At 41.5% G+C, this 26,532-nt stretch overlaps 1 protein-coding gene across 22 annotated transcripts in view; it reads right to left on the reverse strand.

Annotated features, from left to right (window-relative positions):
- AAK1 (AP2 associated kinase 1) overlaps positions 1-26,532 on the reverse strand; it is a 164,661-nt gene that overhangs the window by 16,749 nt on the left and 121,380 nt on the right. For 5 of the 22 annotated variants that reach the window (XM_034659262.1, XM_034659253.1, XM_034659261.1 and 2 more), the window contains 7 exons: positions 23,790-24,022; positions 22,101-22,273; positions 19,944-20,048; positions 14,150-14,245; positions 3,137-3,238; positions 2,018-2,119; positions 322-432 (listed from right to left, as the gene is read on the reverse strand). In XM_034659262.1, the coding sequence (XP_034515153.1) occupies positions 322-432; positions 2,018-2,119; positions 3,137-3,238; positions 14,150-14,245; positions 19,944-20,048; positions 22,101-22,273; positions 23,790-24,022 (922 nt within the window). The remainder of the gene's footprint in view (positions 1-321; positions 433-2,017; positions 2,120-3,136; positions 3,239-14,149; positions 14,246-19,943; positions 20,049-22,100; positions 22,274-23,789; positions 24,023-26,532) is intronic. The other 17 variants (XM_034659260.1, XM_034659256.1, XM_034659273.1 and 14 more) reach the window with 8 other exon arrangements.

Below are 26,532 nucleotides of genomic sequence, written 5' to 3' on the forward strand. Positions count from 1 at the left end.
ATAACAACAGTCAGTCAGCGGATAGTCAACTTAACCATCCACTTGCACTGACTCTGCCTTTAACGGAGAATGTGGGACACCTGCAGTCCCGGTAGACTACCAGAGAGCAATGGCCCCACCAATCTGCTGTCTGAGCCGTATCAAGCACTCTTCCCGAGAGGGATTATAACACAGTGGCTGAGAGTACAAACTCGAGTTTTCCATTTGGAGGACGGGGCAAAAACGCTTCACTGGCAAAGACTTTCGGTAAAGAAAAGTCTCCAGAGTCATTCAGTTCTCCTTGAAGGACGCATGTAAGCCCGAGGACAGGAAAGCATTTACCTTTATGGGCTGGAGCAGAGATCGCTATGGGGGCAAACTCTTCCAGAAGGTCAGTAGTAGGGTTAGAAAGCAGGGAGCAATCAATCAGGGAATCTTCCCCGGTGAGAGAATCTGAGTCCAGATTGACAGCATCCCAGGTCAGTGATGGCATTAAATAGCACACACAACATCATGAGATTAGAGCTCAGCCTTTAAGTTACTGCACTTACATGTCACATGTACAAGCCAAGGTGGGAGAAAGAAAACCACAAGTAACATCTTAAGCCCCCGGCATTTTCATCAATAGAAACATGTATTTCTAGATTCCTCTTAACATGAACATATAAATATGGAAAATTTTTTTGCTCAGAGCTTGCTGGGTAAGCAAATATGTGCTCTGGATGCCAATAAAACTTCAGCAACTCAGTTCTCAGCAAATGCCATTTGGGAAAAAGGACTTTGCAACTGAAGAGTTTCATTTAAACTTTCTCTAAACACTCAGGGGAAAAGGTACCACAGGCTGAGGTCTCTAAGTTGACTAGGAGGGGGTTGTCCCTCCCTTATTAGGACATGATTAAACAGCATTTTCTAGAACTCAACCAGCTCCCCATTCAAAATAAAATGATCTTGCTTCTTACTAGTCTTCTTTAAATTTGACTTGCTCCTCTGAACATATGATCTTACTTTTAGTTAAGGAACAGAAGGAAGACAAAATCCAGAGTTCAAGCATTTTAACATACAAATTGTTCTCTGGGAAAGTTTCAGAAAAGTCAAGTAAGCACAGGGAAAGGAACCATCTCATCTTCTATGTTCATTTTTCCCCCTACCTCCTTGAGTTTACTTTCACAGTTTCCAGACTTCTAATTGTTTTCTGTTCCAAGTTAGGAAATCAGACACTTTTACCAAGTTAACTATGGACTCAATAAAAATGCAGGCTATCAACTCTGGATTTATGGACAGTTAAGGAATTCTATTAAGAGTGAAGTTTTGAGGGGCGCCTGGGTGGCACAGCGGTTAAGCGTCTGCCTTTGGCTCAGGGAGTGATCCTGGCATTATGGGATCGGGCCCCACATCAGGCTCTTCAGCTGTGAGCCTGCTTCTTCCTCTCCCACTCCCCCCGCTTGTGTTCCCTCTCTCACTGGCTGTCTCTATCTCTGTCGAATAAATAAATAAAATCTTTAAAAAAAAAAAAGAGTGAAGTTTTGAAATTAGGGTAAAAACAATGCTGGACCAGGGAAGATTTCAACTCTGCCTACAATTTAACAACAAACCACCTATATAGGCTAAAAGCACTGTGCTGGGACTAGAATGGCAACATCCAGAGGGTGAGCTCCACTGACACCGTTAGGTAGAAAGAAGGCTCAGAAACCTTGGAGGAGTTAAGGTCATCCCTGCAGCTCGGCTGAGTTCTTTAGGGAGGAGGAGGAGGGAACCTGCCACCAGTGAAAAGAATCTTGAATAAACAAATACCATAACCAGAGAAAGTCCGAGTATCACTCTACAAAGAACATGGCTCCCAAAAGTACTCTGCTCTTCAGCATGGAAAGGTATCACTAAACATCTAGAAGCTGGGGCTGTAACCATACAAAGCATCCATTCTAGGGGGAACGGACCAGTCTGCACAAGAAGCCCAGGGTCACCTGCTGCAGGTGGAAAGGTGGACTTGGAGGGCCACCACAATGAACGGTCCCCGCAGTGGCAGAGACACCTGACTGACCTGTGCGGTTCGAGGTCACAGATTCCGTCTGAGATGGAAGGCGCTGGGGCACTGGGGGCTCCAGTCCTGGTATGAGACTCTCAACAGCAACATCAGCTTTTTCTTTCGTAACAGAGCATTAAGAAAGGAGAACAAAGGGTAAGGGAAAAGGAGTCAAAACGTTCTTTAGACAAGTCTGTGAAGCTTTCTTCTACAGGTCTCTAAAATGCCAGTCTCGGGCAAGATGGGCACCACAAGGAGTTACATTATTTCTGCTGTTTTGAGTACTTGGGCTTCACTGAGCATGCAAGGGCAAGGTTAACCGTGCGGACTAGGCTTGGTGAGTCTCAGTTTTCACAGATACATGTAGAACACAAGCCACCCAGCAGATTTCTTCCATGTCTGAAGACACAGGCTGAAAGGCACCGTAATATCTTACAGGAATTTTGCTTTTCTTAAGGGATAAACCTGGGGGCAGACATCCTCTGTGCCTCGCAAAGGCCACTAGTCCATTTCGAATCCTGCCCCCTGATGTGGCTGGGAGGTCTTCTGCACTGTCTGACATCTTGCAGCTGAAGGCCCATCTTTCTCTAGGCTCGTGGCCTTCCTGAGTTCGAGGACGATGTGCCCTGGAGTACAGGGCCCCTGGACATCTTGTACATCTTGCCTGCCTTGCTGTAGGAGCACAGGGCAATATCAGACTGAGCGGACCAAGCCCCTGCCTGGATTCTACTCAGGGGGCTTCACCACTGGGCAGTGTTTTCTGTTACGGATACCTGGCACAGAGAGAGGCCTTCTAAAGAAGAATCTGCTAAAGGTAAAGGTCCCAGCTGGAAACCAACTTCCTTCATGAAGCTTTCGTAACTAACCGTGAGTTTTTCCGTTCCTCCTCATTCATGGGAAAAGTCCTTCTAGACATCTCAGGATATCAAGCAAAGCAAAAATAACAGTGTGGTGCCCCTGGGAGGCAGAGAAAACACTTCTTTTGGGGTAATAACAAATAAGATTAAAGGAGGCTTTGTGGCATTTCCCATTCCTCGGCAGGGCTATTCACTGGGGATCTGCTAACCAGTTAGTTATCATTCTTGAGACAGACACATATATCATGCAAGACTGAAGAAACAGAGATGACGACTTTACCAATCACAGCATCGGAAGTGCTACCAAAAGGGTCTGTCATAGGCAAGAGGTCAGGGAGCAGGAGAGAAGTGTCAGGAGATTTGAGTCCCTCAATTAGTTTTTCTAGGTTGGGCAGAGAGGTAAAGAGAAAGCAAAAACGCAGTGAGATATTAAAGTAAGCTGATTATTTACTGTTTTCTATGCAAACATATTTTGGGCTCAAATTTTTGTACAGATTCATCATAAAAACAAATACTGTTAGTATCTTTTACTGTTAATTAAAAATAAGCTTTCAAAGTTTAAAAAATGATTATTTCCCCAGCTGAAGTAGTCACTTTGTAAGTCACTCAAGATACTGCCCTAAGTTTGTTTGTTTTAAAATTTGAGGTATAAATATTTATGCAAAGGATAAAAAAATGCTGCTTTGAAGGGAAACATGCACCCTGATGATTATAGCAGCATTATCAACAATAGCCAAACTATGGAAAGAGCCCAAATGTCCACCAGCTGATGAATGGATAAAGAAGATGTGGTGTACACATATATACACGATGAAATATTACTCAGCCATCAAAAAGAATGAAATCTTGACATCTGCAACAACATGGATGGAGCTAGGGAGTATTATGCTAAGTGAAGTAAGTCAGTCAGAGAAAGACAAACACCATATGATTTCACTCCTGTGGAACTGAAGGAACAAAACATGAACATAGGAGAAAAAAGAGAGAGAGAAGCAAACCATAAAACAGACTCTTAACTATAGAGAACAAACGGAGGGTTGCTGGAGGGGAGGGGGAGGGGGACGGGCTAAATGGGTGATGGGCATTAAGGAGGACAACTGTCGTGATGAGCGCTGGGGGTTGTATATAAGTGATGAGTCCCTAAATTCTACACCTGAAACTCCTACTAGACTGTATGTTAACTAACTGGAATTCAAATAAAAACTTGAAAAAAAAAAAACTTGAGGTATAATGTACACTGAATAAAAGTCACCAACTTCAAGTGTACACTTTGCTGAGTTCTGACAAATGTACACATTCATGTAAGTGCCACCGAAATGATACAGAACATTTCCATTACCCCCCGAATTATCCTTGTGCCTTATTCTAGTCGGTGCCTTCCTGTGACCCTCAGACCCTGGCAACAACTGGTCTTTCTGCCCCTACATCTTTGCCTTTTCTAGAATTGCCTATAAACGGACCCATACAATATGTAGTCTCTTCTGTCTGAGGTCTTTTGTTTAGCATGATGCTTTTGAGCTCCCTCCCTGTCGTGGCGTGTATCAGTAGTTTGTTCCGTTTTATTGCAGTGCAGTGCTCCACTGTATGAATGTACCACATTTTGTTGAATCGTTCACCAGCTGATAGACATTTGGTTGTTTCTAGTTTTTATCTATTAAAATAGAGCTGCCACAAACAGATGCGTTAAGTCTTTATGCATTCATATCCCTTCCTGGGCTTAGTTTTGAAAAAATTTTTTTGGACTCGCATTTAGAAATGCTGTGTAACTCAGCAAGTGAATCAAAATATGCCGAAGTTAACTTCAACAATCATTCATTGTCTGCCAACTGAGAGCCTGTGACAAGCTGGTACCCTTAGGATTCTATGGTCAGATCTCATGAAATGCACTTATACCTGAAGATGGATTAATTTGATGTCTTCTGGCTAGGAAACAAAAGGATGTAAGAAGCCGCCGGATTTGTCACACCTGATAACTTAATGTGTCATAAGTGCACACATTAAGATTTCGTTATGATCTTTTCAGCCTTGATCCATCAGCAACTCTCTATTTATCTTCAGTTTATTAAAAATACTGGATCATAGAATCTTACAGAAAGAAGGGAATTAAGAGCTCAACCTCCTTTTATGTACAAGGAGGTGGAGGCCACATAAATTCTATAACTTGACCAGTTAAAACCTGTCAACATTTTTTTTCTATCACAGAAATACCATGCCATTAAGATAAAACTAAAATGAAAATGTTTGAGAAAAAGAAGTAACTTAATGTTCAAGTATGTGCATAGAACATTTTAACGAATCTGCATTCTTCTAGGCCATCGGGAATCAAGATAAGTAAAGATGAAATTGATATTTGTTGAGGGACTGAAACCAAATTTTAGGTGATCTGTCATTGAAGGTGATCTATAACTACACAGATGAAACAAAATCATGGATTTTAGTGTCTTGGCAAGATAATTTGCTTTGGTGCAAGTAACACACTGCAGAAAAAGAAATTTTTATATGTGAAATGAATTTACCGTCTTTGGAGTATATGGTACGCAGACATCTTTCAGTTAAATGACAATATGCTAACTTTTTCTCATTTGTACCTGATATTTATACTGAAGAAAGGAAGAAGAAAAGAAGCTTCTCAACAGCAGGGGGAAAAACCCCAGAGTACTAGCCAAATATACAAGAGTAATCACATCAGCATTAATCTTGCATCGTGCATAATGTTTTATTAGCAGAAAAGATGTTTAAAAATATGTGACAATTTTTAGCATACCAGCAAAAATAAGATGGTTTTCTTGAAAAGTCTAAAATTTTTCATTATGCTGAACACCAGCTTTTGTTTTATTCTCAAAAAGAGCTTCTTTCACATACAGGAAAGTATTTTCTTCTTCCACTTTAAGCACTCATACATTTGCAATCTTACGAAGCAATGGATAAAAAGTAATAACCCGAAATTACTTGCTTGTCTTTCATACGGTAGTTTATCTCAGCGCAAAACCTTAGACTAGCCAAATTCGGAGTCCAAATTCTAGCCTCTCCAGTGACCAGTTGCGACCATGGGGTCAGTCCTTAAACTTCTGTCCTTACCTCCTCAACTGTACAACGGAGATAGGTCCCACCACCTTTTTGTATTGGTCACTCAAGTATCATCTCTTCTACTCCTTTCCCCATCCTCCCTGCCACAGTGGGAACCTTCTGGAGCACTCTGCACTCACTTCTCTTGCAGCCCTTACAATGGGACTGAAGACGGAAGGTATCTTCTTACTCTCTGTATCCCCAGTTCTCAGTTTCCTCTCGTACCCTATGCCGCATCTCTGCTTCATTGGGGAGGTGGGGAGGAAGAGGAGATTAACTGGAAAGTCAGGTACTTCAGCAGGAATTGAATATTTTTATTAGCCATTAGCAAAAAAGATGTGAAGGGGGTAAAAAAAGTACGTGTGTGCATGAGTGTGTGTGTGTGTGTGTGTGTGCATGAGTGTGTGTGTGTGCAGGCACGTGTTGTGTGGTGAGACAGACCAGGGTGGGGATGGGGTTAAGTTGGCAAATTTAGGGGGCTTATCTTCTGACCGCACCTCAAGTAACAGGCGATTCACCCAGCTAATCTGTATGGTTACTGCCGCCTGAGAATCCTCGAATACTGAATGCGGGAGGGGGAGCAGGGATAGAGCAGGAGCAGACAGAGAACTGGGAGTGAGAGCACAGAGCCATGGCATAAGTAAGGGGGACAGCGTGGGCACCAGCCCGCTGCCACTGCCAGTGCGCTCGAGATGACAGAAGACTCCCAGAGACTCAGTGCAGGCGCCCAGGTGCCACTGTAACTGCAGTTGTCACTTCCATTTGTAGAGTTTAATGTCAAACATTTTCATTCATTATTCACAAAAAGACCTGGGTTTGAGAATACTGATAGAGGTGAGAAAAATGGAGACAGAGACTATGTGACTTGCCCAAAGTCACAGATGGGACATGGTAGAGCTTGGACTTGACTTCACAGTGTCCCCCACATGCTGCCTACAGGGTCTGCCTATGTCCATCGACATAGGACAATAGGTTTTCACACAGACATGGCCCCGTGCACAATGGCCAAATTAGCAAAGACATGTTGGCCCTGGAGGGAGCCTCAGATCTTATTCAATTAGCCTTCTCATTTACAGATGGAGAAACCAGCTCCAGAAAGGTAAAGCCACCTGCCTGAGAGCTACAGCAGGTAAGCCACAGAGCTGACTAGGACTAGGACCCAGACCTCCTCACACTAGAGATTCAGTCTCCTGGTTGAACTGAGGCTTTGATTGCTTGAAAAAGTGAAGGCTCGTAGAAGAAGTCACATCTCAAGATATTCTTGTTCATTTTTGATCACCAGAAACAAAGAACCTGAGAACAGGACGCCATGGGAGGCACAAGGAAGGCTACAGGAGGCTGAGAGTTGATAAAGCACGGCCTGCAGGCCTCACATGTGCATCAAGGGCTGGCCTTGATATCACTCACGTTAAGAATTCTATCTGCTCTCTTACAGTTATATAAAGACACCCTGAGACCACGTGTCATGAAGGGGGTGGGTGGGGAACAGTGGTACAGAGAAGAGGGTGCTGAATTTAGGAACATGGGCAGAAAGTGTTCTTTAAGATCCCAAACCTCAATCGAGTTCTCCCTGGGTGTTTCACGACTGTTGATACCTAACGAAGCCACAGAGGCCTGAGATTCAGGAGCGAGAATGGGCGGAGTTCCAGGTTTTACCCATCTGTCTTGGTACGAGATGAGAAAAGGCAGAATTCCTTGAATAAAGTGAAATGGGAGAGGAGGCAGCATGGTCTAATAGAAGGAAATTACCAGCTGGACACCAAACTGACTGAGCCACCCTGGTGCCTCTTAGAGTAATTTTTTGGAAAAGGAAAGAGAATGTAAACTAGCAGGATCTGAGTGTGTCCACTTCCTCAGACGTTCATCACGCATGAGGTGGCGGGGTTTTCCCTCTTTCCAAGATGATGGCAGAGCTCGCAGCATCTCATTGTTTCATAAATGGCTCTTCTGGGATTCATCATCATGAGGGACTTTTACAAAATATGTACTTAGTGGTAATTTATATCTCTCCTTCTAGAATTGTCTGCTCTTATTTTCCTGTTGGTGGTATTTTCTTATCATTACCCTGTCACTATACTCAGTTCTCTCTCAATTCTCTAGGGTTCCCAAATAAAAGTGAGTCTGGTTAAGATCATGGAAAAGCACTGAAATCATGGTGAGAGGACTAGGAAGGTGGACCCCTGGAGCAAAGTGGATGCAGAAGGAGTTGGCCTGGGCACGGAGATGCAGAGTGCATTTAAAGGAGAGGATTGGGGCACCTGGGTGGCTCAGTCGGTTACACATCTGCCTCCAGCTCAGGTCATGATCCCAGAGTCAGGGATCGAGTCCCACATCAGGCTCCCTGCTCAGCAGGGAGTCTGCTTCTCCCTCTGCTCCTCACCCCACTCTCGTGCTCTCTCTCTCATTCTCTCTCTGTCTCTCAAATAAATAAATAAAATATTTTAAAAAGTTAAAAAATTAAAAATTAAAAAAATTTTAAAAACAAAGGAAAAGATTGTTAGTACTTTGAAAAATTAAGAGGAAACTTGGAAAAAGGGTCTTTTGAGCACACCCCCCCTCTCCTTTCAAGCGTAAGTCAAGTGGCACTGGGGACTAGGGGAAGAAAGGAACAGGTAGGAATTAATCCATTCCAGAGTCTTCTCTCATGTTTCTCTCAAGACTTAGTTACTGAAATATCAACCACAAGGCAAGAAGGTAAAAAAATCCTTTGTAAACCTGTCTAAGGTTAGATAATCAAAACTGCTTCCTGATTTGAGACTGGGATATACTCGAAGTTGTGTTTTCTCTTTCGAAATATCAAAAGAGAGGATAGGTATCTGCTTATATAGGCTAAAAAGGTTAAGGGTTTGGTCAAGGACCATTCCAGGCCCAACTAGGAATACGATCACGAGGAGTAGAGCAGGTTGAACGAACGAACATGGAAGAGCCTGATGCCAGCCCCATCAAAAAAGAGGATTTGGCTGTCACGGCTTTGTGGCTTTGCAAATTTACATCTTGTCTAAAGTCTTGTGATGAGAGATGCTGTTTTTAAAATCTAGTCACTTTAAATAGTTCCTATCTTGGAGAAACTAGACACTAAACTGTAACATCTGCAAAGTCAACCACTATGCCCCATTCCAACTTCGTTTTAGGGAACTGAATCTGCAGAAAGAGAAACTTCCCAGAGCAAAGACACACAGATGACCAACCTTGGACTTTTTAATACCGCAAAACAGCAACTGGAAGTGAGGAAGATGCCAGGCAAACAGCTCTGAGAGGAATGCCTATCTTGACAACAAACCACTAAGAAAACACATCTTCTCTTGCCTACCTTTTAAGAGATGACGAAGTGCCACAAAGCAGGAGGCACAGTTTGAAAAGCTGTTGATTCTAGGAAGTGGCACTTACGGGGCAACTAATGCGTTCTTGCTTAGTCTTGTGCAACACCGATGTTGAGAGGTCAGTATTAAGGAGGTGCTATGGAAATCTTAACTCTTCTGCTCTGCTAGTGGAAACGTAAAAAGATGTAGTTGCTATGGAAAATAATATAGTGATTCCTCAAAAAATTAAAAATAGAATTACCATAGGATCTAGCAATTCCATTTCTGGATATATAAACCTAAAAGAATCTTGGGTCTTGAGGAGTTATCCGCATTCCCACGTTCATGAAGCATTACTCACAAGAGCCAAAATATGGAAGCAACCCAAGTGGCCAACAACAGATGAACAGAGAGACAAAATGTGGTTATGTACATACAATGGAATATAATTAGGCCTTAAAAAGGAAGAAAATTCTGACATATGCTTCAACATGGGTGAACCCTGAGGACATTAAGTTAAGTGAAATGAGCCAGTCACAAGACAAATACCAAACAATTCCACCTATATGAGTGAATTTGACTGGTAAAGCAGTCAAATTCAAAAAGACAGAGCGTAGAATGGGGGTTGCCAGGGGCTGCGGGAGGGAGGGAAGAGAGTTATTGTTTAATAGGTAGAGAGTTTCAGTTTTGCAAGATAAAAAAGTTCTGTGGATGGATGGTGATGTTTGCAAAAAATGTGAAGGTACTAATGCCACTTAAAAATGGTAAGTTTTGTGTTATATATTTTTTACCAGTTTAAAAAAATAAAAGATCAAATCTTTCAGCCAATTCTCAGGGAAAATTCCCCACTCTCTTCTACCATATTTTAAATTTGGTACCACCCATAGCTTATCTGTTCTCTGACACAAATAGAAGACAAGATGAATGAGCACATAGCACATAAGGATCAATGAAATACTCTGAGACTCACCAGGGCTAGGCTTCCTTTGGCAGCTCTGTGAGCACACAAACGCTCATGGCTGTGACTTTTTTTTTATGGTAGATTTTCTAAGAAAATTTGTTTTATGATTATTTGGAAAATAGAAACGCTCCTTTAAGAAAACCCAAACAAGTGGCGCCTGGGTGGCTCAGTCTTTAAGCGTCTGCCTTCGCCTCAGGTCATGATCCCAGGGTCCTGGGATGGAGCCCCGCATCGGACTCCCTGCTCAGAGGGAAGCCTGCTTCTCCCTCTCCCCGTGCTGGTGTTCCTTCTCTCACTGTGTCTCTCTCTAGCCAATAAATAAATAAAAATCTTAAAAAAAAAAAAAAAAAAAAAAAAAAAAACCCAAAAAAATCCAATNAATTATTCAGTCCCTGTTACCCACAGTTGAATAATCATTATATCAAGGACGTCTACTTCAATGGCTCTCAGTTGTGCAAAGGTCAAAGGTTATAAAGCAAGTTTAATTTCTGTAAGAGAGAAATATCATTGCCTAAGACTTTATCATAAGTAGGCCTGTCCCACAGGGAATAAGGACCCAGAACCAAAGCTGTTATAACATTTCCTATCTTTATACTAATTTAAAGTTTACAAAGCAATTCCAAACACATGCTTTCACCCAAACCTCACAAGCCACTCCATAGGGTAGGTTTTAATAGCACCAATTTCGAGGAGAACTCAGAGTTTAAGTGGTTTGATCAAAATCACCAAGCTAGTATGTGGGTAGAGCCCAGGTCTTATAAGTTCAAACCCATTTTTGTATTTCCCTAAACCTTAAATTTAGCTCTGCAGTCGAAGGCTTTGTTGATCTCCAGACAAGGAAACCTTCACTGCTGGGGGGGCCCACGGCCACAAAAACGAGTGTCTGAAGCAGCACCTGTCACAGTAGCACTGGGGCCTCACCTCCTCCCCCAGAAAATGAGATATTACTTGACATACCCACCAGTCAGTATTCTTTGTAGGATCAAACTAAATTGTATGTGAGAACATTTTAAAAGCATAAAATAAAATGTTAAGTCATTAAAAGGCATACAGTTGTCAGGAGACTAAGACTTCATGACTCACAATCAGGAAGGTGGAGAGTGGAGGGAAGTATGTATGCAAAACAAACAAACAAACAGACCAAAAAGCCTGGCTGGTGCCCATAGTGGGCCGGAAGCAGTGATAAACTGCTTAGGGGGGCAGGAGGTGGGGGGAGACAAACTGCCCATTTGCTAAGTTCCCAGGGACCCTAAACTTTCAGGCCTTTCTTCACTCAGACATTTCAAGACGGTAAGGAAGCACGTAGGGGAATCCTATCTATATCCTATCTACATCCTTGGATAAAGAGGCTACAGAACTGAATGGTGCTACAGGCTGAATGTTACAGTACATACAAGAGTCAGTCACAGTGGTAATACACCCTGCTCAGTCCAAATTCTGGAGGGTTCCGGGAAGGGTCGGAGCTGAAGGATCTGCTAAGCCTGGCTACTACTTCCACTCTGAGGTCTGGCAGCTTCCTGACTCAAAGACTGGATGGGAGGCCTGGCTGCGAGTTGGCAGAGGCACAGATGGAAGGCTGTGGAGCCACCAGTCTAATATTTGGGAGCTGGGGAGAATATGGAGAGCAACGGGCCTGCCATAAGCCGTTTAGCCTCAGGTTTAACTTTGTTCCTTCATCCAATCTGCAAATATTCATGGAGTGCCAACTCTAAGTGTTCTAAGCACTGGCAAAGCAGTGCTGGATCAGACAGCAAGGTCCCTCCTTCAGGACACTGACATCCTAGTGGGTAAAGACAGGTAATGAACCAATAAAAACAGATAATGTCATAGTAAGTGCTATGAAGAAAAAGGCCAGAAAGTGCGACTGAGAGTGCTGTGGTACCACAATGGACCTGAGAAGACAGCATTTAAGTGGAGACCCAAATGCTGGATGACAAGAAGGAAAAGAGATGGAGGAAAAGTTTCCCAGGCAGAGTTACCAGCATGTGCAAAGGCCCTGAGGTGGGAAGCTTTGCCTGTTGGAGAAAAGACTGAAGAAAAGAATGCTATGAGCTCAGGTTAGACGGGTAGCCAGAGGGGTAACCAGATTAGTTAGGGCCTTTCAGGTCACGATAAGAAGTCTGGATTTTATGCTTGGTGATATGGAAACTACCTGGAGCACAAAGGAGTGACATGTCTAATTTATATTTTCAGATGAGTCTGGTCTGACAGATCATAGAGCAAATAAGATACACCTGTAATTCTCTATTAGAATGTTCCATTTTAATAGATTTCCCATTAAAACCAAGAGGGGCCATGGCCTAACTGGTATTAAAGTGCACACAAGTATCGCTTTAGCAGGAATCCCCCAGAATGAGAGAAATATGGAGGATCAGAAGACAGGAAAGATGACAATAAGGGAGGCAGGATGGCCACCAGCTACCTATGGTGTTTCCCAGGCTCACCTTCACAACCCTTCACAACTCATCTCTACAACCAGAAGCTGAGCCACTTGGCGCGTGTGCCTGGCTCCTCCACCCTGATCTGAAGGGCACCTGTGAGAGGCAGAGGACAGCTACGTGCCTGTGAACCCTCATCTCCTAGCCTGTGCCAAGAGGCCACCCTTCCAGCTTCCACAGCTCATGGGCTATCTGGGAAAGAGTAAGGCAAGAACCCTGAGGGGTGTCAGAGGGAGAATGCCTCAATAACCCCTTTTACCTGCCTGATCCCATGCCTGCCACAACAGGGAAGAAAAAGAGGCCAGTGGGCCCCAGGCTCAGTTTGCAGCCCACAGCTTTCCAGTGCTCTGCTAGGAACTGGCTTGTCCTGGTACTGCCAGGCATGCCCGAACGATACAACAGAGGAAAGAGCCTCTACTTGATTCCTTTCTTCCCTTTCTTTTAAGTATCCGGTACCGAATCATTCCTCAGTGACCTTAGGTACTTCTGACCTACATCCAGGTACAGCAAGCTGTCACGTTACACAATACTACCAGATCAAGGCAAGTTTTTGCTTCCCCTAAGGAGGGTCAACAAATTGCCTAAAGAAATAAAAACTGTCATGGTACCCTTGCTGCCGTCTGCCTTAGTAAGTAGATGGTACAAACATCACAATCACTTCTAATCTTGAGTTCAGTCCAATACCTTTAACATTCTGGGAGAGAAGAAGAACCAAGCAGATCCTATTAGTTTAAAGCCAAGAACAGGTAGGGTAAGAAGAGAATAAAAAAAAAAAAAAAAAACCTATCGGGAACAAAATGGTTGCTAGATGCTTCTAGAGCATTGGACCTATTTGCTTTTTCAAAAAGACTGACAGAGAAGAAAAAGGGTGGCTTTTATGTCTCACATCATGCTCCCCACCCCACCCCCAAAAGGATGGGGAGGAGAATAGGGAGAGAAATCATTGGCATCCATGAACCCCAAATAGAAAGCATTCAATTATTATTCAAAAGCTATTTCAATCAGAACACACTAACAATTTCTTACTTTTTTTTTTAAGACTGCTCACTTAAAAATCAGGATATGGTAGGCCTAAAGGGATATTTGAACTCATGCAGTCCAAATTACTTCACTGATGAAGAGTCAAGCCCAGAAGGTTTTCAGATAGTAGAAATGCCAGGAAGGGAACCTGAGTCTCCTGACTCAACATTCCCTTTAACTTTTATTTATAAAATAAAAGCACATTATAGGAAAACAGGAACTGGACAGGAAATCACCAGTAATCCAATCATCATACTATACCCACTATCAGCATTTTGTTCCTTCTGTCACATGCTTATAGGCGCCCCCCTCAACATGTTATAATCCTATTGGACTAATGTTCCTTCTAATACACAGGCTGTTCTTGTTACCAAAAAATATTCTAACAGCACCTATTATTAGGGCTTGGAATTCACATCCTTTTTATGGATGTGAATTAAACAACTCTCATGAGACCCTGGGACCTAAGAATCAAGCTGCTTAACCTCATATCAGCTCTATTTACCTACCTGGTGCATCAGGTACTTGAAGAGGAATGAAAGGATCAGATACACTTAGAAGTGGGAGGCTAGAATCCACAGGCTGCCCACCCTTCCTTTTTTCAGCTGGAGTTGGTTGGAGGGGAAGAAAAGGTCAAGGAGAGAAAAAAAAAGAGAAAAGCAGAAAACATCAAGTAAATCTACATGAATTTATCATCTATTAACCCAACAGCTCAAATTATAGAGTAAATCTAAACTTAGAGGCAGAATAAAGAGGGATGAGTGTATACGATCCAGTGTAATGACAAAACATGTATGAGAGATATAATCCGGTCCTTGCAACGTACTCAAAGATGCAACTGATGATAGAACTAGTGTATTCATACACCTGAGTTCCACTTCTTCCTACCGTGTTCTCTTCCGGAATTCCTGTAGCAACTATTGTCCATATCTCACACTGTAGCGTGTAAACAAACCCTGTCTGTTCTGCAATCGAACACAGATGTATGGGTGCTTCAATGTGCCCTCTACATTCCTGAGGTCACTGTATCACCAAATGTCTATTACAGCGCTAGGCAGACAGACACAGACAGAAACAGAAATAGGCTTCTTGTCTGTTGCAAGGTTAGACAAGCCCTAACTTCTGGATTACATCTGACATTCACTGACATTCATTCTATACTTGGCAAACTCGCAGATTTACAGAAATCTATACACCCTGTGGGATATCAGGGCTTGAAGGGGTCTTAGGATTTTCTAGCACAATTTTCTTATTTTACAGAAAAGAAAATGAAGCCCAGAAGTTAAGAGGCTAGCCAGGGGTCTACCAGCAAACCCACAGTCAGAACCCAAGCTTGCTGGTTTCTACTTTACCATTCTTTACACTGCATTTTAATACTCATTTGTTCTTTAATTAAAATCTCATTTTGCCTTCCATAGAGTTTTTAAAAACTTTTTATTTCCAAATAATTATGAAGTCATAGGTATTTGCTGTCCATAGAGCCCTGGGAATCTTCAACCAGCTTCCCTCCATGGTGAGATCTTTTACAACTATAGGACAATATCACTGACACTGTTACAATACTGTAAACCAGACTTTACTCAGTTTTCACATGCACTCACGTGTGTGTGTGTGTGTGTGTGTGTGTGTGTGTGTGTGTAGTTCTTTGCAATTAGATCCTATGTATAGGTTAGCGTAACACCACCATGACAATGATATAGAACTGTTCCATCAAACCAAAGAACCCCCTTGTTCTTCTCCTTTATAGTCATACCCACTTCTTACTCCAGTCCCTACCCCCTTGGAATCCACTAATCTGTTCTCAATCTCTATAATTTTGTCATTTTGACAAGGTTATTAAATGGGTTTTTAACTAAGCTTCTTTAAAGGTAAATGGAGGAAGAGAAGGGTAAAATCACTGCTCTTAAAATCTCTAAAATATTTTCAAATGAGACAATGAAATATATGAAAAGAAAAAGCACAAATCATAAAACTGGATATATTCATTTTTGAAAAAGTATATATACAGAAATAAATTATGGACATAAATATTTTAAAATGTCAGCAATGTTTTCCTCTTGGACTGGGATTGTGAGTTCTTTTATCTCGTTTCTTTGGGCTTTTAGTCATTTTTTCAAAATTACACAAATGAATGTGTATCACTTAACAGGAAAATATTTTAAATAAAGAAGTACAATGTCAAGTTTTAAACGTCTATTCCAACATATGGACACAGTTCATCAACATTTTTGCAGCTATCACCATTAAAATGTTTAAAATAACCCTTCTGTCATCTTCTCTGACTCACTGCCAAATTTCCTGCTTATTTCCTCCCTTGGTTGATCAGAAGGTTTAAAATCAGTGAACAGTCTGCGCTTGATTAGAAAACTTCTAGAAAATGATGCTATCCTATACTTCAAACAAATGAGGACATATTAATTTCTGGGATTTAGATAAAATTTTCTTTCATTCATAAAAAATGAAAGTGTCTCACACACAAAAATTTACACCACAAATAAGAAAGAAGGAAAAATCCCAAATGGTCATTTAAAAATGGCTGGATAAGATGAAAAAAATCCGAAGATGTTTAATAATGTTCATAAAAGCTTAGTGTCACTGATTTACAAAGATTCTTGAGACGTGGTTACAACTATAGCTTCTGAGCTGGGCTGCTCAGGTACAACTCTCTCTTCTGTCATTCTCCAGGTGTGACCTAGGCAGGTCACTTAACCTCTTGAGGGTTGATTTTTGTTTTGGGGGTTTTTTAAAAAAGACTTTTTATTTATTCATTTGAGAGAGAGGGAGGGAGAGAGAGCGCACACGCATGAGCACCAACACAAGTGAGCTCAAGAGGGGGAGGGGCAGAAGGAGAAGCGGACTCCCTGCTGAGCAGGGAGCTGGATGCAGGGGATGTGGGCTCAATCCCAGCACCCTGAGATCATGACCTGAGCCCAAGGCAGACACTTAACCGACTGAGCCACCCAGGCACCCCCCGAGGTTTGTTTTAAGGACCACCTGAGATAATGCATAAAAAAAGCACTTAACCAGTGGGCTTATTAGCATGTTGCCAGGCTCAGTATACATTCACTATTATTACTGTCGTAACTCTACTCAAATGTATGTTTTTTTAAGGCAGGGGCCTTTAAGTCCCTTAAAAAATACAACCACTTATAGCCTTCAAAGTGAGCATAAAGGGGGAGAAGAGGCTAAAACAAAAATAAAAACTGTTTTAAAAACAGTTCATACAGGGGCGCCTGGATGGTGCAGTCATTTGAGCGTTGGACTCGGTTTCCGTTCAGGTTGTGGTCTTAGGTTCATGGGATCGAGCCCTGCATCAAGCTCCGTGCTCAGTATGGAGTCTGCTTAAAGCTCTCTCTTTCTCCCTCTCCCTCTGGACCGCCCCCCCGCAACGCTCTCTCTCTAAAATAAAGAAATCTTTAAAAAAAAAAAAAACAGTTCATATAGACAAACAACAAAACAGTGTTAAGTAGGAATTATAGCCACTGAAACTGGGAGTGTATGGAAAATGTGTAGGGGTCTCTGTTGTTAACACTGGTGAATCCAAGCTCCTATCCTTCGGCAAAAAGCAATTCTTTTCATTCACTCAACACTCTGTACTGAACCAAACACAATACTAAATGCTAGGATTCAACAGCAAAGAAAACTCTCCTGGAGTTTATTCCATGACCCCCTTTCCAGGGAAACTATACCTTACTCAGTACCATACCTGGTCATCAGTATGATGTCCTACCTCAAGGACAACGGTCAATGCTTTTACATTTGGTACATTTAGTCAACACGTGGCCTATCAAACTTTAAGTACTTTAAACCAGACCAAAATATCAATAAATTTAAAAATTACATAGGTAAGACAACAAAGCTAAAAATAAAAAATTACACAAAACACTAACTTTTTAATATTAAAGTCCCCAAATAAGGCCAATGCATATTCTAAATTAATAACAATGAGATTATCATATGAAGACTTATAGGATAAGATTAAAACTTCAGGTTTTTTCTGACAAGGGAAACACAAACCTATTAGAAAGCACTCTCAAAAAATAGTGTAATCCTCAAAAGTCAGGGTGGGGTGGGCAATTAAAGAGAGAAGCAAAGAGAATACTGAAATATCTGTGGACAAGTCTTCTAAGCGGATTATAATGTGCCTCTCTCCCCATTCTCATGCTGGTTGAAAATCACTGTTATAGTGGGAGAAAACTCTAAACACTTTCATTACATTTTTAAAAAGAATTTTTAAAAATTTTACTGTGTTCCTCTTAATATTGACAAAGCAAACCTAAGAAAAACAGGGAACTATAATAAAAAAAAAAGCAAAAATTAAAGAATTGGAAGACAGGAAAACGGCAGATTTTTATAAATCTAAGAGCTGTCTTGGAAAGATGCTAAAACAACAAATCTCTAGCTAAAGTTACCAAGAAAAAGAGAAACACAAATATAAACAATGAAAATTGATATGTATACAAAGGAAATATTATAAAAGGCTTAAATGCATTATTCTATTTTATTTTTAAAAATTTTAAACTACACATGAGTTTCTGGAAAAATATTACTAAATTAGCCTCATCATGTGGCAGAAAACCTGAGAGAGGAAGTTCTGGAGCTAGAGGGTTGTTGTCCCAGCTCTGCCACTTCCAAGCTATGCGACCCTGGAAAAGAGACTAGTCTGTGCTCAGTTACCTCAACTGTGACAAATGCGGGGATGGTACTGAGGGTCAGATGACATAATACTTGTGTAGGACAAATGACAGACTGGGAAAAATGTTAACAGTATAGGATATACGAAGAGGTCTTACAAATTAATAAAACGAAATGAACAAAGAACATAAAAAAATAAAGGCAGAGGACATGAACAACACAAATCCCAGAAGAAAAACAAATGGCCAGTAAACACTGCCCTGTCTACAGCCTCTGATCTGGGCTGGGTAGGGAAATGGAGGGAAAATTACTCTCATTCACTGTTGATTAAAATAAAATTTGTTTAGCATTAGCATTCTCAGAGGCCAATTTAGAAATATGCACCAAAAGCCTTAAAAGACACATGTCTTTTGATTTAACAATAATCTTCTAGAGGTTATCTTAAATTAACTATAAAGGATATTATGTAATGACAGCCAAAGTTCCAATAACAAATAAATTTATGACAGTAGAAAAACTACTCACATACCTAAAGAAGGCGGGAAGAAAGAATATATAAGATTAAAATTAGAAATTAATCAATAAAATTAAAAAGATCAATTTTGGAAGCATATCAAATTCCATATATACAAGGAATATATATACTCAAAACCTCCAATCGGTTGCTGAGGGAATTATAACAGGAAACCAGTGAAACCAAATTAATGTTTAAAAAAGAGGTTACTTGGTTAGATACATTAGGACAAATCCATATGTAGCAATTTAATGCAGATCTTTTAAAATTTATCTTTTAGGAGCTTCTTTAATGATGTGGGAAATGTGCCAGACTTAGTAGGAGAAAAAATTTGGTTTTAAAATAGGACTACAAGGATGTACATTAGAGTCTTAAGCTAAGGCTAAAAATTATGTACAAAACTGTGGTGATTTATTTTCGTAAGGAAGGTCTGTAACTTTCATTACATTCATGAAGCCACCTGTGACCCTAAAAAGGTTACATGCCATTAACAGACACCAAAATGGTATCTCTGTGCTACTTCTCAATGGTGAGATTATGGGGATTTTAACTTTCTTCTCTACGCTTTTCTATAAAATACTAACTTTCATGTAATATATATGTATGATTTTCTAATTTTTAAGAAATTTTAATTGAAGTATAGTTGACTACGTGTAATTTTTATTAATAAAGGAGAAAATTAGTTTTTTATTATTACTTCTTTAATTTAAAAAAAGGTCTACTTTAAAAAGATACCTCTCTCTCCCTGTAAACACACACACACACACACACAGAGACACAGTTCAGTTGAATCTTGGACAGAGGACAGAACATCCAATTCTTTGAATTCTTCAAGTCCTTCCAAAGATCTAAGCAATTACAAGAGATTAACAGAGTGATGTTCTTAAATTTAGAAATATTTATTTAAAGTACGTGTGTGAACTAGAGAGAACAAATTCTGTATATTACTGACACATCATTCTGACATTTTAATTCAAAATGATTCTAGATATTTCTTTTTCCCTATCTTTTATATTGGAAATCTTCTGAATGAAAGAAAATATACGTTAGCACCAAGATCTGGGGCTCACTGGTGTTGCCAGAGTTATCTGTGGAGCAGAAGCTGTGGAGAAAACAACTGTAAGCCTTGTGTTTCAGTCATCTGCCATACTAACCGGTTCCAGAGGAAAACGAAGGAGTGGCAAAAGCATCACCATGAGTTGGTTGAAAGCCTGGGATCAAACTCTCAGCGGAGCCTCCAAGCTTCTCAGGATGTTTGCCTAGAGGGACAAAACACCACTCAGTTGATTCCAGCAGAATCCCATGATGCACACACACACGCAGGAGGTGGAGGGCGCCTTCGGAACCGACTGCTAGACTTGACTCCTTTTACCGCCTTATGGCAACACTTCAGCCACTCACAGGTCCTTGTCTAATCACTGCAATAACTGAGACAACAGCTGAAAAAAGGAAGTTGTAAGAATCAAAGCACGTCGGTTTTGCAAGATGGAAGGAGTTCTGGAGACTGGGTGCACAATGACGTGTATGTAGTTGACACTACTGAACTGTACATTCGACAATGGTTAAGAAGTTCATGTTTATGTTATATTTATTTACCACAATTTTAAAAAAGATTTTATTCATTTATTTGAGAGAGACAGAGGGCACGCACCAGAGAGAGAGAGAATGAGCTGGGGGGTGCAGAGGGAGACGGAGAAGCAGGCTCCCCGCTGAGCAGAGAACCCAACATGGGGCTCCATCCCAGGAATCATAACCTGAGCATAAGACGGACGCTTAACCCACTAAGCTACCCAGGCGCCCCTGTATATTTATCACAATTAAAAACTTTTTCAAATAAATAAATAGATAACCAACAAAAGAGATGCCTGGTGCTAGAGCCCAAAAGCTCAAGCACATTACTCAGGAAGAATGCCTCCAGTCCTTACTTTGAATCTATTTGTTTTTATATAATTCTCCTGAGTTTGGCAATGTGTTTTCCACATTGGAAACAGTTCAGGAGAGCATATGAGAAAGGGGAGTGGGGGAAGTGGCAGCAGTAAGACGCGACGAGGGACAGACACAATGGCAGCAGTTTAATGTGACAGAAGAGAGACGAGAAATTATGAAAAATAGACACAAGAATTTTAAAACTTGGGAGTCTCTTAATGAAGTGCTAAAGTACTAGAGCTTTCAATAGACCACGAAGGTATTCTGTTTATTCTAGGACAACAACTGGCATACATAACAATGAAATGATTTGACAATGAGCTAGTTGTCTATCAGAGTTAAATCCTATACCCTATTTTTTGTTTAAAAGAATAAGAAAGTCAGGGCGCCTGGGTGGCACAGCGGTTAATATCTGCCTTCGGCTCAGGGCGTGATTCCGGCGTTCCCTCTCTCGCTGGCTGTCTCTATCTCTGTCGAATAAATAAATATATAAATAAAATCTTTAAAAAAAATAAAATAAAATAAAAAAATAAAAGAATAAGAAAGTAATATAAATTTTTAAAACGTATCTATAAAATAATAGTTAAAGTTAAAAGAGGTTAACAAAAGTTAAGAGAGTAAAGTTAGAAGACATGGTTAAAGTTCTTATTCACTCGGTTCTGATCATTCCTTTACCCTGTGCTCTTGTCTAACGCCGAGGTACTCTTTTTGAAGAATCTTCCCAGGGCGTGCTGTTGTTTTCCAAAGTGTGCATGAGGGTCTGTGTGTATAAGTCCCACCTTTCCAAAACAGACTGTGGGTTTTTGTTTTAAGTAGGCTCTACACCCAGTGTGGAGTCCAGTGCGGGGCTTGAACTCATGACCCTGAGAAGACCTGAGCTGAGATCAAGAGTTGGATGCTTAACCAACCAAGCCACCTAGCCTGTGGGTTTTTGAGAGTAAAAATGGTACCTTCTATTTATTTGATCACCTCTCCACAGTCAGTCAACAGTACTACAGAATTCTGACCATAGTCCAAGATTCAAAGTTCATGTGAGGGCACACTCTCTCCTGGGTAAGCAGTTACAACTTTCTGGGACAATAAACACACAAAGGATAAGAAAACCATCACACGCCTCCAAGGAATGACCATGCTTGACAGTATCATCCTGATCTATGCTACCAAATCTTTCCTAAAAGTGTCCCACTCTCCTTGCCCCCGCCCACAAGAGGCTAGGAGTTCTGGCGGATGAAAAGATGTCAGTGCTCTGGCAAGCATACAAAGCAATTTGCACTCAAACTTCAAGTCAAGCCTTTGAGGGAAGGAAAGACAAAACCCTACATTTTCACACGCATGCCCCTCTAGAGTTAGGGTTTACAAATCACAGAAGGACACCAATCGCTCACCTTCCCCCAGCTTGGCAAAGTCCTTGTTCAGCAGTTCCTCAGCTGTGAGTTTGGAGAAATTGTCATCATCGAAGGGATTCCACGCAGATTCTGAAGCATTAGAAACGTTCTGTTGGGAGGTCCGAGGAGAGCCTGATGGAGTGGTGGTTGCAGACCTAGGTAGGTTCCCACCCCCACGAAATGAAAAAAGTTGAAAAAGGGTCAATCTGCTTTCTCTTTATTTTGAGATCAAATTGCTTTCTGAGTCAAACCATTATTTTCCGCAGTGGTTTTCTAAAAGGGCTTTCCACGGCAATTGTACAGTTTCCACAGATACTTTTATCACTGTGTGAAATAAATGTCACCCTTTCCTTCACAATCCATTATCTCCCACTACTTCTTTAATCTCTTGCTTAGATTTTCGGTCTCATCTGCAAGTCCTCTCAATCCAGAATCCCAAAGCAACCCGTTGTTAGGCTTGTGCCTCCTGTGGCGCCCACCGTAACATCCACAATGACTGACCCCAGAGCGGCTAGGACTGATGTCTCTTCAGGCTGCCTCCCATCTGTCAGGATCTAGCACACATAGAATGAAGGGCCACCATGAGTGGTCACCAACACAGTTAAGGAGAAATAAAGACAGCTATCACTATCTTGTGTTTCTAGGTATCATTGCCTAATTTTCTTCTAAAGTCTCTCTTGATGCCCTTTGCATTTAACTAACAACTTAAAGATTTTTAACTTTATAGAATCCATGGTTCCAAGAAAGCTGAGGGTCTCGAATTGCATTTAACCTAGCAAACACTCAACACAATCTACTTTATTTCAGGCACAGAGACGGTCATTGGATTTACAATGGTTAAGACGTGGTCCTTGTTGGGACGTCTGGGTGCCTCAGTCAGTTAAGCGACTGCCTTTGGTGCAGGTCATGATCTCAGGGTCCTGGGATCGAGCCCCACGTTGGGCTCCCTGCTCAGCAGGGGAGTCTGCTTCTCCCTCTGCTTGCTGCTCCCCCTGCTTGTGCTCTCTCTCTCACTCTCTTTCAAATAAATAAATAAAAATCTTAAAAAAAAAAAAAAAGACATGGTCCTTGTCTCGGAGGAATTTGCAGGCTAGTTCAGCCGGATACACAAATAAATAATGATAATATAATGTGATAAATCTCCAAAAAGGTTCAGACAAATTTATATGACACCCAAGAGGTCAAAGAAAAGGTAACCTCTGACATGGATTTCGATGAATAAATAAGCATTTCCTAGGTGGACAAGGAGGAGAGCGGCAGTTCTGGGAGAGGGCAGAGGATGAACAGAGTGCTCACAAAGACGGAGAATGACAAGTCCACCAACGTGATACAACAGCCTTTGGTCTGGTAACCAGTGAGTTCAGATATTGTCCCACTGGCAACAGGGAGCCAATGAAAGATTTTCATCAGAGAGAGAGTTGGTCAGACTAAGATTTAAAAAAAATACTCTGTGGAACATGAAATGGGTTAGAGAATGGAAACAGGAAAGCAAGTATGGAATTATTTCTTAAAATCAGTATGGTCTATGTACCACAGGCAAATTCAGTTTCTTAGTAAACACAGACACACACGTACCTTTATATATATACCCACGCACATCTCCATACAGATACAGAGAATTACACAGCAGTGGCCCACAGCAGCCCTGGCTCACAAAAGTAAAAAAGAGAAAGGGGAAGCACCACATACTTGGACTTATTGAGGCTGGCCTCAGCTGCAGCTGCCTGGAGCAGCTGGGTTGATTTGCTGGCAGGGACCCCAAAGACTGCACTGTGGGTTACGTCACTGAGAATCCGCCTGTGCCCAGCACGTTGGGTCTTGGGGGATGACGGAGGAGTGAGAGATCCGAGTTTCTGCCCCTGGACGGCAGGAGGTGGGGTTGTTTGAACCTTTGGCTGTTGTCTTACTGGGGCTTGAATTTGCTAGGAAAAAAAAAAAAAAAGGCAAGTGTTCCAAAAAGAAGGGAAAGGAAAAACAAATAGACAAGCATAATAAAAAATGCCACATGAGAGCTAACATGGGACTCAAGTGGCTGAATTTACCAATAACACCCAGAAAGGAAAAAAACAGTTTTTGACAATGTGAGCCGTAACTTCGGGACTGATGGTATGGTATTTATCTGATGCTTATACATAAACTTCAGACTTCACCAGCAATGATATACAGCGCAACCATGCATAGTACAGCCCAGAGCGTAAGACTGTAGCAGCTATTGCTAACTCCAAAATCAAGACTGTATCCTACAGGATCACTTTCTGCTTCTGGGGTCCCATAGGAACTCACTGAGAATGCCTCTGGCATGCTTTAAGCAATCCACCACCACAGTCAGAAGCCAATGAAGGCACACTTCTCGCTAAACACATTTGAGCTGAATAATTTCTGCGAAGAGATCCCTGACTCTGACATAGCTCGGACTACTGGTTAGGAATAAATTAGGATTCCACTGTGATTCATAAATGGTAGTGCTTTTCTTTTTTTGTGTGTTGTTATTAAGGCTCTTTATTTCACTGGTAAGATGGGTCTGCGAGATTCTATTTCTGTGGCTCCCCTGGGAAAACGTACAGCATCGGGGCAGTGGGATTAACTTGTTCCCACCTTCTGTTTGGAAGTGGCACTGAAGAACCAGGCAGAGAACAGAATAAGAAATAAGAAAAAATCTGAAAAGCCCTTGATGATAATTGATCTACTAACACAAGGCTCTTGAGATTTGGGCCATTTTCAGAAGGCAGAACAAACTGTCACCACAGAAAAACAAATAGGAACATCCTTGTGGCCACGTGGTTAGACTTCAAGCATCAGTCACAATCTACAAAGTGCTACATCAGAAAGATGAACAAAAATAGTATTAAGAAGGCCACCTCATGCTTTAATTCTGTCAGTTCAGAAACAAAATGGTTCAGAATATTAAAGGCCTAGCCCTTCCCTCCAGTGTCTCATTTCAGACTAAGACGTCCCTCCATGCTGTAGCTCAGCTCTTACATTCGGTGCCTTCGAAGGTAGGTCCTGAGAGAGAAAGGAGACCAGAGGGACCAGCTACTTGGGTCAGGACGCTGCCAGCCTGAGATTTTCTGTCCCTGTATTGACACAGACTCTGAATTTTACTGAGGCAAGTTATGTGCACGTATGAGTATACAACCACTCACCAACGGAACGAATGATACAATACAAGGCTCTAACATCAGTCAGGGTAAGGTCAGAGGGTAAAGCAGCTGAGGCATCTCTAAGGGATGCCTGGGAAGACCAGAGCTCTGGCTCCACAACTTCCTTCAGGAGCCCAGGGCTGTACCTGCAACAGCCAACCTAGAGCCAGTACCCACAGAGACCACCATGGCTTTACAGACAGAATAGATTAGCTTATTTCTTGGAGTTTAGACATGCATTGCTTTGAGAAGGGTACACTTCACTGTTGAGTCCCTTTATTTTGAAGAGTCCAGACTACTTAGAGAACATTTTCCCCTTCCTCTTAACCTATCCCCATATGCAGTGTACTGACAAACAGACACTTCCATCACGAGGACACCTCGCCCCATCACAGCAATCTACTACTACAAAACCGCTCCAATCCGTTCAGCTACTCCCCATGACCACGTCAGGCAGTTTTATTTCCATTTCAAATCTAAGAATATGAGAGTCAAAAGGGACCTTAGAGAGCACAGACTCCAAGTCCCTCGCTTCACCAGCATGTCTCCTCCAAAGATGGGATTAGGAACGGGAAGGGGGGGGGACAGACAAACCACAGTGGAAGGAGAATCAAAGTAGACTCAGATGTCGGTCTTGCTAGAGACTGTTTTAAAGAACAAAATATATAATTATAAAAGGACTATAGTCAGAATGCAAGAATTACACAAAGAGGGGGGGAAAACCACCCAGACTTCCATTCCACTATCCTAATACAACTGTTTTTATCTTTTCAGTATCTTATATTTAAGTCCCTTTCCAAGTACATACTTTTCCCATAATTTCAACATTACCTCAGGAGCGTTTCACATTGTTGTACACTCTATAACCATGATTTTTAATGGCTACACAGTTGGGTCTTAAACAATTAGGTTACTTTGATTCTTCTGGCTGTTACTAATAAGGCTATAATAAACATCTATGGCAGACTGCCATTTTCCTTTTGCAGATTATTGCTTTAAGATGGCTGCAGGGTATTCTTTACATTCACTCACTTGTTTCTCTAGGTAAGTCCTGCCAAGGGGTCACCAGAGAAAGAGATGGGTCAAATTTGGGAAGCTCTCTGGCTCCTGGCTGAAGCAAGTTCTGCTCCTGTTTCTTTTCCATCCCCTCAAAGAACTACCCTGGAGCAAAGTGCTCAAAATATGTTTTCAGCCAAGGAACATGGAGAAGGTTTATAATTCATTCCCGAGAGAGGGACAGCAAAGGCAAACCTTGTAAGAAATGTAGTCAATGGTTATTGATCATTTCATCC

The sequence above is a fragment of the Ailuropoda melanoleuca genome, chromosome 4 (genome assembly GCF_002007445.2).
Source record: "Ailuropoda melanoleuca isolate Jingjing chromosome 4, ASM200744v2, whole genome shotgun sequence".
NCBI lineage: Eukaryota > Metazoa > Chordata > Mammalia > Carnivora > Ursidae > Ailuropoda > Ailuropoda melanoleuca.